Genomic DNA, 16,625 nt, shown 5'->3' with positions numbered 1-16,625 from the left:
TCGCATCATGTAAACATACTGGAATAAGTGAGTTTTCATTGGTGCAATGTTCATTTACGCAAAGTTTTAGTTTGAAAATGTTGCTTTGATGATTGTCATTCCATGATATTGTTAATAGTAGTGAATGACAGTTTCCAAAAAGGTTTTAATTATTTTTTACAATTTTGTATATAACTAGTCACAGAATTGTTTAAAGTTTCTTGTTTCATTTTGTTGTGTATTGTTGATGGCATATTTGTGCCACTTTGTTTTCCTATGGCTTACGGTATATTTATGTCACTTTTTTCAACAGTTTTTCTAATGAGTATATTTCATAGTGGACAGAATGTACATAATCCAGTTTGTTACAGTATAATCAGAGACTATATAATCTATTATATGGTCTCTGGTATAATATATACAAAAATACATATATTCCATAAAACTGTCATGGACGAAGTTGCTATTGTTCACTAAATCTTCTTAACCTTAACATGGTCAAAGCTTGTGTGCTTGTTTGGTGCATGTTCTAGTGGGTGGCCTAGCGGTTAATGCTCCGGTAATACACGTAGTACAGGTTTCAATAGCTACAACATACAAGGCCACGTGATTCGTCACAAGTAGGACACTAAGACGGCAAATATCGGGTCAGGAACATACTTAGAGAAGGAAGGACATATGACTGACAATTATCATTAATGCATACTATGATCAAAAACACAATTTTCTACCAAGATTTTCACCAGCATGTTGAAGCACCTTAAACGTTTTAGGGCCTTTAGGTTGCTTGGTTGGTTGTTTGATTCCGCACTCGGCCTTATTACAGCTATATGGCGACGATCTGTAAATAATAGCATCTGGACCAGACAATCCAGTGATCAACATGAGCATCGAATCTATGTTATTGGGATACGATGGCATGTGTCAAGCAAGTCAGCGAGCCTGAACCGTTAGTCATCTCTTACGACAAGCATGGGTTGCCAAAGACCAATTCTAACCTGGATCTTCTCGGGCCTTTAGGAATCACAGCCTAATTACTTGCAATAGAAGACGATAGTCTAGTGAGCACCGCTTGTCAAGCAGGAGGACTCGGCTTGATTCTCAACATGGGTACATTGTGTGGTCTTGTGTCCTCACTCACTCACTCACAGTAACATGAAATTGTCAGGAATGTCATATGAAGTAAAGTGATTTGCTGGTTGAATATAGCACCTTGTTTAAGCAAGTTTGAAGGTCTCAACCACGGAACTACTGAAACATACACATCTGGGGTCGAGGACTTGTTTTGTTCTGAGGAACCCACTTCGTATACACTGCACTACTGGGGGTGCAGAAGGTGCCGGTAACCATGGTAACTGGTCAACATTCATCAGATCATATGTCCACTGCATGTTTATGTGTTCCCATTGCCATGACATGTTCTCATTATCATGCTATGCAGTACTGGTGTCTGTGTACATACAGTTTTCCTAGAAATTATTGAGAAAATCTTTGTTTCCTAATACTGATAAAAAAATTAAAAAAGGTGTTACATTATGTAGTAAGGTACTCAGTATGGGACACAACTCTTGTAGGCTTAAGAATGAACCTTACTACATCAAGAGTTATCTCCCATGGTGTAGCAGACGGCTTCCTTTGTTGACATGGCAGATTTCACAGCAGAAGAGAAAAGAAATCTGGTTCCAGATGATTTTGAAAGGGGTGTGACTAATGCAAAAGAGTAAGCTGGTAGTCATGGCATTCCTCTGTCTACAGTTTACAGTTTTTTGAAGAATATTCAGTCAGGAGTTGGGACTGAGCAGGCAGGGAGGCCAAGGAAGTTCAGTACTACGGATCGCCGGCGACTTGTTCAGATTGTGTGTAGGTGAAAATTGAAAAGCGTTGAGAATATCAGAAATGAGATGAGTCCTCAGGTATGCAATGAAATACTTAGACAAGAATTACAAAGACTTAGCTGGGTGAACAAGCAGAATTCCCTCACCATTGATGAAAGATGCACAAAAAGAAAGATGTTTAAACTGGTGTAGGGCTCACGAAAATCAAGATTGGGATAATGTTTTCTTTCTGATGAAAGTTCTGTCTGGGTTTTTCTGAACTGTGTGAAAATTTGGATAAAAGATATCATGAAAGTTACCAACGCCCCAAAACAAAGCACAAAATTCCACGTGGGGTGTGATATCATCACGTGGAGTGACACTGTTGTGTATTTTCACTGAAAATTTGACGGAGGAACCATATGTTGACATCTTAAATGGTCGGCTGCTTCCAACAGCACGAACACTGTATGAAGATAATTGGATTTTCCAACATGATACCGATCAAAAACACACTGCGGGCTTCACAAAACTGTGGTTGTCGGATGAAAATGACTGGCCCAGCTACAGCCCAGATCTTAATCCTATTGAGATGGTGGGGACTCATGAAGGACAGAATAAACCAAAAAGGACCTAGAAATATTGAGGATATGAAGAAAGAAGTGGTCCAATATTGTGATACGCTGTCACGATTTTCTACAAACTTTGGTTGGTATAGTGTACCAAGGCGCATTCAGTCATGTATCGCAGGACAAGGAGGTTTCACCAAGTACTGAAAAGAAACTTGGACTAAGAGAATCATATCTCAACATATTCATTTAAATAAAACTTCTACAGTTTATATACATGTATTAGATATTTGCTGAAACAACTTTCTCAATAATTTCTGGGAATACTATACATAAAACATATCAAGTGTTGGCTGTGAGCTCCTTCACATGACATTACTATGCAAACTGACTATATGGCATTCAAGTACACCTGTCAGTATGAGTGTGATTCATGAAGTCATACATGTCGCTGTATTTATGAACAGCCCCATGCAAAGCATCCAGGTAAATTGTTTTTATACTCTCTACCCTACTTTTCAGAGGTATGGCATAATAAACACTACAAAACTGCTTCACGCTTTGTTTTTGGTCTTCATAGGTGTATTGTTCCTGATTCTATCAATGAGGCACATTCCACATCCTCCTCCAAGCAAGGATGGTAGTCACCTGAACGTTGCAATTCAGTGAGCAGTGTGCAGAGTTATGTCCCATGGGTATGAAAGAAATCCATGATCGTGTGGTCAAATCATGGTCCACTCCTGAACTTGCACCAACTCGCAGTTTTCACCAAAGTGTCAAGTATTTGTAACCTTTTATTTTTCACTTTCATCATTCCTGACAAATTTTCATAATTGGTTTGTCTCCACCAACACTTTGCTTGCCCTATACTAGTTCTAAACAACTGAAACTGCCTGTGGTCAGGTTGATGGAACAATTCATTGGAGACCAAAAGGTCCGTGGTAAGATGAAAGAATTTAAAGAAGGTACTTGTTTCCCTGCCTGGTTGTCTGCATGAAGGAGATAAGAACAAGGTCAATAGAAAATCGGCATATACCAGTACAAGTAGCCTCACTCACATGGACAAGAACATAGGTGTACAAGTGCAGTAATCTTCAGTCTGACCTTCTTAGCCATTTCAGCTCCTCTACCCTGTGCACAGATAACATGGCTTTTTACATTCACTACAGTATTTTCTAGAATATTTACTCTACTTGAAATCAGTTTATCAGTTAATTACCTGACTCTGTAAATAGTAGTCACCCTTGTTGCTGATATACTTTCTATAATGATCATTTATTTTGGAGATTTTTAGATGACACTAACCCTTCAGTACATTAAGAAACTGCACAAGCAGGTATATACAAAATAGTGTGTTGTGAGTTCATTTGTCACTGTGCCTTCCTCTGCAAGGTCAGGGTAGTCCAGAGGTAGCAGTGTTTGCTCCTCAAGTGAGTGAGTGAGTTGGGTTTTACGCCGCTTTTAGCAATATACCAGCAATATTATGGTGGGGGACACCAGAAATGGGCTTTACACAATCTACCCATGTGGGGAATCGAACCCAGGTCATCGGCTTGACCACTGGGCTACCCCGCCGCCCCTTGCTCGTGAAGCTCTCATCCAGATTCCAATACACACACTAGCAAACCACCCTGTTACCATGGTTGGACAGATCCATGTCTTTCTTGAAGCAAGCTGATACTGAAGTGTTTCCTCACTTTAACAAATAAAAACAAACAAGAGTTAATTAGTTTGCAATGTATATTCACTCAAAATTGATTAAAGCATGACAATTGCTTCATCGTTTCCAATTCTGATATTGAAGATAAAACAGACCTAGACGATCACCTTCATGTCATAGTTGATGACTGTGCAGAAACATGTCCGTTCAAATATCACATTTTATCTTATAAAATAAAATCACTGAACAGTGTGTAAAGGACTTTCTGCACATGTCCCAGTTGATCAGACACAGAAACAGTAAAAAGACAAAATAAAACTTACGACTGCCTGCTTTGGAGTAATCTTAAAATCACGATGCACGCTGTATTCCAGGGGACTGACTATTCACCCATGTGAAGTTCAGGCTGGGGATACCAGTCAAAGGTTTTATAAAACAGTCACCATGGCAACAACTATTCAGATCAGATGTAAATGGTAATGAGTATCAATAACAACAGCTAGGTATTTCTGACAGTCATATTCTACTCTTAAATTCAACCAAAAATACTTGAAAGGGTTAAGTTCACCTTTCAGTATGTTTGATGGCAAACTTGCACAATTGGATCGGAGCTCTGAAACAAACAACCATTATCCAGCCTCATGTAAGAATGTTGAGTTTTGATTGGTTCACGTGACTCTGATAAAATACCATGTACACCCGTCATGATCCGCGAGCAGGGAGTACAAAAGTCATATTATCCCGCCACGCCTCGGTGACCACGCGAAGTGAGAAAAGCCGCATCGCCAAGCCTTTAGTAACGTGCGCTGCATTGAGGTCAATCGATCAGCTGTTGTCAACATGGCAGCAAGGACACGTTTTGCCACAACAGCTGAGAATGAAATTAAAGCAAAACGTTAAATAAATGCGTTATCACATCGTGTCTCGGGAAATACAGGGTTTTATCAGTCCCTCCGGCTCGGGGAATACAACCTTACTCGGGACTGATAAAACCCTGTATATCCCGAGACACGATGTGATAACTTATATTGTGAATGTGGTGAAAGCAGTTGTCCTTTAACATATACTACTCAAAACAAGTAAAGAACATCTGACTCTTTCAGTTACAGACAATCTGTTAACATGACTACAGTTATCTGTCATAGTCCCGACAGATAACACTTGGTCAGTTGAAAAAAAATCAGGTGTTCTTTAACTTTTTTTCAAGTAGAATAATTAATGGTACTTCAGAATAGTTCTAATAACTTATTATCTATGTTCCTCTCAAAATAATACACATACACTTATAAATACATCACTATCCAGACCTGCATGAGATAGTTTGTGGACATTTCTCCTCTCGGACTTGCCCCACGTGATGCTGTTCACCGAGGGAGGGAGTTGGGTAGTATGCCACCATCTCTCCTCTGTGTCACTTTGCTCACGTGATGCTGTTCACCGAGGGAGGGAGTTGGATAGAATGCCACCATCTCTCCTCTGTGTCACTTTGCTCACGTGATGCTGTTCACCGAGGGAGGGAGTTGGGTAGAATGCCACCATCTCTCCTCTGTGTCACTTTGCTCACGTGATGCTGTTCACCGAGGGAGGGAGTTGGGTAGAATGCCACCATTTCTTTGTGTCAGACTTTGCTCACGTGATGCTGTTCACCGAGGGAGGGAGTTGGGTAGAATGCCACACCATTTCTCCTCTGTGTCAGACTTGCCTCGTGAAGTTTACCATGGTGGAGAAACTATATAGTCACATACCACACAATCTAGGCAAAGATGAGATTAACAGCTCCTAGACCGGCAGATGCAATCCAACACTGCACATTGAACGTCTTGGCCAGCAGCGCCCCTTCACTGTTCCTTCACAACTTTCATGGGCACCATTCTACAGCACCACGTTGCCCCAGGCAACAGTCAAGCATTGACTCAGGTTGTAATCACAGGATGGACTCAGTGTACAAACTGTTACGTGTATTACAGGTTGCCATAGGACAAGTACCAGTAATTACTTCAAGTCTTCTGACATCTCCAGATCAAGATTTATCCTGCTCAAAATAAATTCAGGTCCACCCAATTGCATTACTATAGTGAACGGCATGACAGATTAGCTTCATGTATAGTAATAGTAAGAATGGGACACTCCTTAACATTTTTGAGTAGCACGAAAGAGTTTTTGAAAGTTAAGACCCTTTCTTGACATTTCATATTTAAGGCAGATTCAGTTTGAAAGGCTCTACAAGTCCAGCTCTCTGCCCCCTTTGTAAGGGGATTCGAAATGAGTTCGCTAAGGGGTTGACCTTGTACTTGTTGAGATATCACAAAAACAAAACTTGGCCTTGGGACACCCTGGACTTTCTGAAAAATGTGCTGTCAGTGCCAGGACAACACCAAGCCAGCGCCCCCGTACTTAATATAAAATGGTTGCCAATCTGCGGTAGTTTCTAAATATACATCTGATATAATTGTATTTGAATGCAACTGAAATGCCAAAAGTGTATTTGTATGACAAATATCACATACAGCAACAAACATGGTAATATCCAAGGCTTATGGTGGGCCCATCACATATCTGTCACCCCTCATGTATCAGCATACATAATCTCCTGATCATATATCCCATTCATAAGTCACACAGCTGCTCACTTTTCAAATTTAGAAAATTCTTGGCAATAGAGCTTGACTGATTTCCATGATCTAAGATACACCTCTAAATGATCTGCACCCATGGCTGTTACAAAAGACCTGTCATCTTACGATCACCCTTCTCATTTTCTAGGGTAATTGAAGCATGTGTACCCCAGCATGGAGTTTATTGAACACAGTTTCAGCCAGGTGACCATTTCCATACTGTTAAGTTGTGATACCAAAATTACCAGATTGGTCTATAGCATTGATAACACTATCCATTTCATGACAAATCATAATATAAAAGTCAACTGAAAAGTCAGTTCTACCCATGTATACACTCTCCACCCCATATCATTGTCTACCCATGCTGGAAATCTTGGATGAATGTTCACAGTAATCTGTACCAGCTTCCTTACAACTCCACCAACAACACTGCAATAAGACTCGCATCCTGGTTGTCATAATATTCACATAAAAAATTACATGAAAATCAAGTCCAAGTTAGGAGTTCTTGCCATTCCAGAAAGATATACAACCCAAAATGAAGATTAGTTGTAAAGATATTGAAATGAGGTGTGGAAAACATCTGTATTACACTGATTCTCTCTTGCCCAAGAAGCAACAGCATCTTCAGTGGTCCACAACCACCAGGTATTACATTTGTTCTTCACAATACTTTTCTAACACTGAAAAATATTAACACATCTTGAACAAAAATAACATATACTTGTTCAATACATAATGTTTTTAAGTCTAAAAATGACCATAGCAGTGAAGCCTTTTAAACTGTACTATTGACAAAAGATCATTTAGAATATGTTGATATTTGTTAGACACCGATGGACTGTAGTCAACAACTAGGTGAGGTTGTTGAAAGGCCTTATATTTTCTTAAAGACTGTATTTAATCTGTCATGGCCATTACTTTAGTCAAATGACAACGGGCGTTCCTTTAAATCCTGAGACAATTCTTTTGGCCAAATGATGCAAATCATCCAGAAACAATAATACATGACAGAATTTGTTCTGGAGCCTCTTCACAACACAATCAAGTAAAAGAGACTGTTTATTGTTTTATCATGTTTTCATCATCGAGAGCAGGACAATTGTCCTAGATGGCAGTTGTCCTAGACCCTCAGCATCATCCTGATGGTCTCAATAAATACAAAAAGGTAGCTACTAGACTTAAACCCACATTATCTGTGTATGTTGCTGTAATGTCTCATCACCCACTCAGCAAACTGATGGTCGACACACTGAATGTGCAAAACTCCCTGAACATCAATTCTTGACAACCTGAAGTGTGAACGAGGGCTCCTCAGGAAAGAATTTTGAATGGAAACTGATAAAATATTCTGAGGCAGGTAAATTTAATTTGAATGAACGGACATTTGCACTGTGCATAGTCTCTGTGTTACACAACTTTAATTGTTGCTTAGCTGTATCTTACATCACTTTGCACCCCGTTGTCACAACAACCAGTATAAATTGTTGAAGATGTTGTGGCCCTTTCATAGGCAGTATACACATTCTATACACATTAGAAACACTTGGGGTATTAAATTATTTTATTTCTGTTTTACAGATATCCTAGGTCAAAATCTTCAGATGCAGGATGGCCCAAAAATAAATAAGCAAAATATATGGATTGAAAAGAAGATGAGACAGCAATACAAATAAGAACATATGAATTCATGATTATATTTGGGAAAGGATTTTGAATAATATCTGGGGCAAATTTAGTAACTTTTTGTCATTAGCATACTTTAGTGCAACACTTTTTTTGGTCCTTTCATTCTTCAAGATCCCTGCATCAGGAAAACAATGTCAATAATTCACAACCTAGGAAACAAATGCAATTTCACAAGAACTCATTCTGGTCAGTAGGTGAAAGCAAAAATAAGGATTTAAAAACATATCTGAGACTTTTTAATCACAATACCTGATCATGTCGTCATGAGGTCATGCATGCCTCATCAGTTTTCCAAGTTTAACCTATTATATATTGTAACTTCATTTGCAGAAAACACGTTTGCCTTCAGAAAAACATAAAAATGCTTCAGATTATCTTTTCTTTACTTCTCAACAAAATCTTTCCTTACACAACAATGTTCATAAATACTATTTTACTATGGGTTTCTACTGACACAATATCAGACAGTTTGTTGTTTGATGCCGATGCGCTCAGCAACTGTGCCCCATGAGAGAGTCGGGACGACACAAACCAGTTCCGTAATGTCCCATACTTTCAGGGTACACAGACATCAACAGTCACACCATCTGGACGATTTAGTTGCTTCTTACATCAAACAGGTTGCTGGGGACTTATTCTAACCTGAAATGGCCTCCGACTGACACAGACGAAGATGCATGAAGATCCTTAACTAAAGAAACAGCACACTGATTTGATGAGCTGTGGTAGAGAGAGAGTGGTCTGTCAGAGATCACAACAGGAACAGCTACATGATGCAGTACCATGATTAGTTGTCATGGTAACACATGCAGCTTGATGGTGGAGTACAGAGATGACAACAATGTATCACCGTACACAGCTGCTGACACAGTATATGATCAACACTCACCGACGCTCACATCTAAAACTGATCATCCAACAGTTAACCACAAGGCTTACACGTGGTAGCATTGTAATATGTACTGTATCTGCACCTCTGTATGTGATACGGATAACAACCCTTCCTATGAGAACACGCCTTCATATGACCTCAGCTGCAGGTTATACATGGTGTTATCACCTGGGACAAGGATCATTGTTTTCTACACATAAAATCAATAAAACTGTTGAGACTGTCCCTAGAAATACACAATGCAAAACTATTTACAATTATTAACAGATATCACAAAGATTCCACGTGGAACCAATGATCAATAGGTTCCTGGATGTTCGCAAGAAGGTTGTTTAGTTCCACTTCGGTTACCAGCGATAGTGGTTCCCATGGTATCATTACATGGTTTTATATATGCACACTCCATTATGCAGAATACATGGGTCCACTCAAGTCATTATATGTCCAAGCAATATTTCAATGTCTTTTCGGAAAGAAAGAGATCCAGATTTAAATGTTCTTGAAACATATTCACTTCCATAACTACAAGAATGCTGCTTGTGTTCGTTTCTGGTTTTCAGTGATGCCATGTGCCCTAGTAATTGATCATCTTTGTATAGTTGCTGACAATATTAGTACATGTATACAACAATATTCTTGGAATAACTTGACACAGAGAACTATATAAAACAAAGGTTTCACGATGGTTAGTTAGTTTACCTTCACCATATTACGAGATTTACTTGTAAGCACAGATGTCAACATAGTAAACAGTTGTGGATATATCCTCAGCTTCCTCCTCCTCATTATGTGCTTTAAACTTTTACAAAGTTAATTCTAATCATTTTACCACTGAAGGAGGTTGCCTGCATATGTCTTCAAAATGATTGCCTACCAACCACCAGGTAGTGTTACAGCCTGAAAGAGTAAGTACATCTACTGCATCTCAAGGGCCCACTTACATAATAACTATTGTAAATCAGTTAAATTAAACGAGATCCACTTAGACAAAGGGTTTTTTGGCTAAATTCATTGTAAGCTGTAATGAAAACTTACAATTGGTCCGGACAAATCTTAGCTTGCCAAGATAGTTATAGTCCGAGAATAAATTAGACCAAACGGCACGCAAGACTGGGTATTGGTAAGTAAAATACAATATTGAAAAACACGATTTTTTTATGTTTGATTTACGAGTAAGGTGTTAATGAAGGTCAAGGTCGAGTAATTCAAGCTCCTGAGAAGCATGGGAATGGATCCAGGGTTAAAGAAAGGAACTTTGCCGTACGAGCCCTTGAGATACAGAAGACGGCCTTGATGCAACAACAGTGTAGCAGCCAAGGTGACAAGATTATCTGCCCCTTGTTTCTCACATAACAAAATCCGTTTCCAACTTATTTTATTTGTGTATGATGTTTCATCATGATGAGAAAATATCTTAAGGGGGAACAATAGTTCAGAGTTATGCTGGAGCTGCTGAACTTTGACATTTATCAGAGAATGAATTAATTCCACTTGCAGGCAGAAACAGCAGCTAGTATATATGCATTGGAACCATGGTAACAGAATGTGACTTGCTTCAACACATCAGGTAGATTGATCACACGAACTTCAGCACATGGTAATGTTGAACTTTGCAGGGATAAAAAGGGAGAATTTGTGAGTTTATGTGTCATTAATTTCTTCTTACTGTTTGTGTCTGATTGTCTTGGCGTCAGTAATGGTGCCTCTTTTCGTGTTTTCTTTTCTGTTTTCAAATTCAGCAAAGGCCAGGCTTTTTAATTCCTTGTTTATGGGATGATTAGAAAAGAGAAAAAGTTCTTTGTGAGAAGCATTGGATAATATAAAGTAAACCAGAAATTGCAGCAGTTTTTCTTTTATCATTGAAAACAAACGGTATGTGAATATATGTGGTCAAGTGTGTAGTGTTAATATAATCGCCTTGCATTCCTTATTGTATGAAAAATGTTCCATGATTGGAGTTAAGCAGAATATAAAGTGTTTCCGATATTTTTGGCCAGCTTACATACTATTACAACAGAATAAGCCAACTGAAATAAGTCTTGTCTTGTGGCATTTAATTTAACATAATTCATAAACCTTGACAACTGCAGAACCCAAGCAGTAATTTTGAAACCTTCATATAGTAATATTTTAAACTTGGTGTGATACAGTTTGTTATGGGATGCACTTAGTGCTCTAGCATGACCAAAATACACAAGAATTTAACATCAGGTATTTTTCTTAACTTTTGTACTGACATAATATGATATACTTTCTGACAACAGCAAAAATTATGACCGAAGGCTTTCTGTGCATTTCATACAGAAAACTCAACCAATGGACACACAGTGATTTGTCGGAATACAAAATGTTATGATATATTTTTAAGTTTATGATTCACCAAATGGCAGACAGAAATTAAGAGGATGGGTCGCTGCTCCAGTGTATTCAAGGTCTATGAAACCATGAACCCCTAATTCCTCAATTTGTAACGCAAGGGGAGCAGGACCTTTGACCTCATACTTAATTTCAAACACAGAAAGGTATTTCAAAAACCGAAACGTTTCACGTAATATCAACCTTACGCCCAGTAAGATCAGTAACCACTATAGATCTTCTTGTACAAGTAACCATAGCAACGAATATTAGATATCACATCAAAACTACACATAAACAGCTTATTTCATGTGGTCAAATCCTCCTTGCAAACTTCTTCCATCATTTTGATACCATGAACACTGAGGTTTTCTAGTATGCCCAAGAACACATTTTAAGTCCGTGTCGGGAGTGTACATATGCTCAGTCCCCTTCATCCACATTGTACGAAGGTAACTGCAGAGTGCAATATCCTACTCCGGTCAGGCTCCTGGGCAGGGCCCCGACAGTCTCCCAGATACCAGTGTATATGTCATACTTCGACACCAGCTTCTGTCCCGTCTTGGTTTGTACATTGTAGCCACCGAGAACATATATTTGGTCATTGTACACTACACAAGAAGCCTCTTTATGTGAAATAGACAGAGGGGCTATAATAGTCCATTGGTCTATGGCAGGGTCGTAGCACTCGGACTGCATCACTGGTTGTGCTTGCTGATTCACATTTAAGTTGCATCCTCCAAACACAAATAATTTGTCGTGTGTCGCACACATGACATGCCAACCACGTGGTGTCAACATCGGCGCCATGTCTTCCCACTGGTTGGTCTGCGGATCATACCGCTGCATATCAGGTGTAAAATGGTTGCCACTGTATCCGCCCGAAATATAAATATGGCCCGCTATAGACCGCCCCTGCATGAGCATGATAAGACATCGGCATGGAGGATATCAATTCCCACGTATTCTCTGCAGGATCATAAGCTTCGGCTGTTGCAAGACTGCCATCTTTGAACTTTCCTCCCACAGAATATATTTTATTGTTCAAAGCTCCAGCAAAGAAGTATGCTCTCTTGTTCAGCATGGGGCACACCTGAAACCAACTGTCAAACCGTGGATCATATCGTAAAACTGAGTTGACGGCTGATTCACCGTGGGCACACTGCGTGGTGCAGCCCCCTAGAACGTACAGGAAGTTGTTGTACACCACCACCTGCATATGACTAAGAGCACTAGGCAGGGTGGCAATTTCTTGACGGTTTAATAAACTGTTGGAAGTAATTTTGGAATCAAAAACTAAAATCTCATCATGAAGACAAGGATTGGGGTGAATTTCTCTTCCACCTACACTGACGAGTCGCTCCACGTAGGACCGGAGCTGTACAGTTGAAGCCATGACGAGGGGCTGAGAGTGTGGCACAACGTGGTAGTTAAGAGCTCCAAGAACCATCTGCCGTAGCTCGGGGTTGGTCATCATCGTCTCAACTCTCTGTACATGTTGTACCAGATCGGCGGGATTGATGAGAGGAAATCGGATCAGCTTCATGAGAGCCGGAGAATGGTCCTCCTGTGACTGCGCTGCTGCTGCCGATGCCTGCGACTGTTTCAACCACTCCCAGGTGATGTGGAATATGTCGATCTCACGCTGACATAACTTCTCACTGTTGAGACAGTTCAGCATTTGCTCGTATGTCAGCAACTGTAGAGTTCCTTCTTTGGCTATCTGCATCAGATTTTTTGCTATAAACACATCAATCTGCTTCAGGGCATTGTTCATGCTGTACAGCTTAGCTGTGTTGATAAAATCATAAAAGTTGGTAGTGGTCATTCCACTCAGGAAGTTGCGTTCACAAAACTCGATGACCGGAGTCACCTGCAAATGGGTAGCAGCGGCAATGACGTCAAAGATGTCATCCCCCTCCAGCGTGGTAGTCGAGGTGTAGATGACTTCAAGGACTTTCTCCAGACCTTTTGCTGTGATCCCCTTAAGCTCAATCTCTTTCTGTGTGCTCTCTCGCATCCCGCTGGTGAACATGGATCGGAAATAATCCGAACACGACACCAGGATGACTCGGTGGACATCGAACTTGCGTCCTGAAACAATAGAGACCAACACTCCTAAAGACTATTCTAACCCATATACACTTGTATCTATTTAAATGAATCCATTTGATATTTAAGGTCAAACGTTACAGACTTATGCACCAGCTCTTTCGAGTTGAAAGTTCAGGAGGTTATGTAGTTTAAAATGAATAGGGATTACTTGAAATTATCAACTTTCTTTAATTGCAGTTACAGTTAAATGACCATTTCTTACATTAGAAAAGAAGTATTTGATAAAGAAGAAGAAGACTTTAGTAAAAGATAGAAAAATAAACACAGATTTCAATCTCTGCCATCTTCACTTACTACAGTTCCCATTACCTTCTGCAATGAGAGTAACGTCACATAGTATCTTATCATTCTTCAGCTTGTTCAGGCCTTGTAGTATTTTCATGCCATGTTCTGGCCGTTCCTCAACACGGAAAACCTCTCCATTCGTGGTAGTAGTCCCTTCCTGACCCTCGGCCATTGTGGCGTGCAGTCTTCTTCTCTTGACCCCCTCAGCCTCATGCATTTAACATTTCCTAGTGAAACAAAGAAACTAGTGAATTACCCCATTCACAAATCTATACCATGATCAGGATTTTCAGTAGGTACAAAACTTGACTTAAAAGGCAGGAAATAAGAATCAGTCTTATAGACCTGGTCAACAAGACAAACACAATATTCAAATAATGAACCATCTAGAACTATAGATTTGAACTATTTCTGTTTCCAAACTATCGAGGTATCTCAATTAAGAAGGGAGAGTATTGTTTGTGACTTTGGGGAGACCAAAACTACTAGATGAGTCTTTGCAGTGTTTACTTGGGTTGTTATGATTCACATGCTTATTTGCTGAATCAGATATTATTCCTTCAAGAATTCAATCTTTATTCACCATCATTAGAATATAAAATTCATGATTTTTTTATGAATAGAGTTTTGTTTAAAAGTTCACAGAATAAAGTGAATAATACATGAATTGTTATGGTATTCACACAAATTATTCAAGTTTGTTCTCCTACATTTGTGATTTGTATCACATTCGCCTCATGATGGATTGTTGCAGACCTAGTGTTTACACAGGCACATTGTAAATTGCTATCATGCAAGAACATGGGTTTGCATGGCTTTTGGCTAAAAAAATATTCCAGCAATATCATGAACAGGGGACACCAGGAATGGCCTTAACACAATGTAGTGTTGTGGGGAATTGAACCTGAGCTTTCAGCATGACAAGCAGGCACTTAAACCAACCTTATGATTATTGAACTCCAACATTAGTGAGTGAGTGAGTTTTATGACACTTTTAGCAATATTCCAGCAATATCATGGCAGGGGACACTAGAAATGGGCTTCAGACATTGTACCCATGTGGGGAATCTAACCTGGATCTTAACAACGTAACGAGCGAACGCTTTAATCACTAGGCTACCTCACCACCCCAACTCCAACATTAATCAATATTGCACATATAAGAAAATGTTTGCTATACATAACCCAAAAAAATTGAAGGGTTGAGTTTCCCATGTAATTTAAATTTTAAGTGGTGATAAAGCCTAAATATTTGTAAAACCTAGTCACTCACTAGTAAACATGACAGAGGGATCCAGATATTTTCTTAACCCCTGATTATTACTCGCATTTACACTAGATATTGGTAATTTTCTTTTGGTCTTCAGCATAGTTTCAGTCCTTTGGGTCCAGTCTACCGGGTATCATTAACCCAGTGAGTAAGCCTTAATAACATAATTCTGCTTTAAATTCTTTACCTGGTTACTTCTAGCTTCATGTGACAATGTGTTGCCCTAAATGTGTCACATATATTGCAAAAGATTATGACATCAAAACATCATGATATATGTCAAAATTATTTACGACAGACAAAGCACTTTTTTCCCATTATTCACCGTACTCGAGTTTGTGTGGACACAATGCTTGCATTCAATAAGTAAGGAGGGATTTGTAAACATGGTAAAGTGAACAAATATGCAAGCTGGAAAGGCTCCATTGGATAATTCTCCAGTGTCATTACACTGCAGCATTATGATTTTCATGCATATTAATATGCTGGGGAGTCCAGATTTTGGCATACATTTACACAAATACATATATCATCTGGAGTTCTGATTGTACTGTAAAAATGGGTTCACCATGGTCTTCTCATGCATGCAATTTTGACGGGTGAGTTTTTGACACATAAGTACTCCAATGCTGAGGACTTGGAATATTCTGTCCATTACAGATCATAATAACAAGAAAGTGTTGAATGTTGAACTGATACAAACAATCCAATGGTCTTCACCATTATTAGATGAATCAATTTCAGAAAAAAGGGAATTTCCCCAACAAATGGTCAGTGATGGGGGATTCCCCTTGTTTCACAAACATCTCTCGATAGAGTCCTCTAAACAACAAATGAAGTTATTAAGCATGCAGTACATTGCTACTGATCAAGCCAGAGAGAGAGTTGGATATTGATCTCAAAGATTAATGTCCCAAATGAAGATTAGAAGGTGTAGTGCACAAAAATCGAGAGAGTACCATTTTGTCTCATATCATTCTCAAAACTTGAAAAGTATACACAAATATACCACGTCCTATGTATTTAACTAGCAAAACATAATAATATCATATACATGCAAAGTAATAACAATTTGAATACCATATAGTGTGACATCACTTGGGTTAGTAGCCACGCAAATCTGATGAGGTCAGAGCAAGTTGGGACGGAAGCTACAGACTTGACGACAAAGCAGCAGGTGCCGCGAGATTCTTCGTCTCACCTGTCTATCACTTACCAAACCTTTATAGTGTCAGATTCGATGATCGCAATGTCAACAAAAACATTTCAACCAGGATCATGCACATTATTTTACGCTGTACATTTCCCTGGCTACAATATTACTTATGAGTTGCAGGAACGGCTTTTCCTGTAAAAACCGGAAGTGATTTACTGTTAAA

At 39.2% G+C, this 16,625-nt stretch overlaps 1 protein-coding gene across 1 annotated transcript; it reads right to left on the bottom strand.

Annotated features, from left to right (window-relative positions):
* Nucleotides 1–4,088: 4,088 nt before the first annotated feature.
* On the bottom strand, nt 4,089–16,609 carry LOC124279396 (kelch-like protein 9). Its single transcript, XM_046715217.1, is given in 4 exon segments — nt 4,089–12,479; nt 12,481–13,670; nt 14,001–14,203; nt 16,327–16,609. Coding segments are annotated over 3 exon segments (1,863 nt in total). The 5' UTR covers nt 14,194–14,203; nt 16,327–16,609; the 3' UTR covers nt 4,089–11,999.
* Nucleotides 16,610–16,625: the final 16 nt, after the last annotated feature.

Source organism: Haliotis rubra, unplaced genomic scaffold (assembly GCF_003918875.1).
Source record: "Haliotis rubra isolate DU_JTF1 unplaced genomic scaffold, ASM391887v1 Scf25, whole genome shotgun sequence".
Lineage (NCBI taxonomy): Eukaryota > Metazoa > Mollusca > Gastropoda > Lepetellida > Haliotidae > Haliotis > Haliotis rubra.
This window is presented reverse-complemented; position numbering and strand designations above follow the sequence as displayed.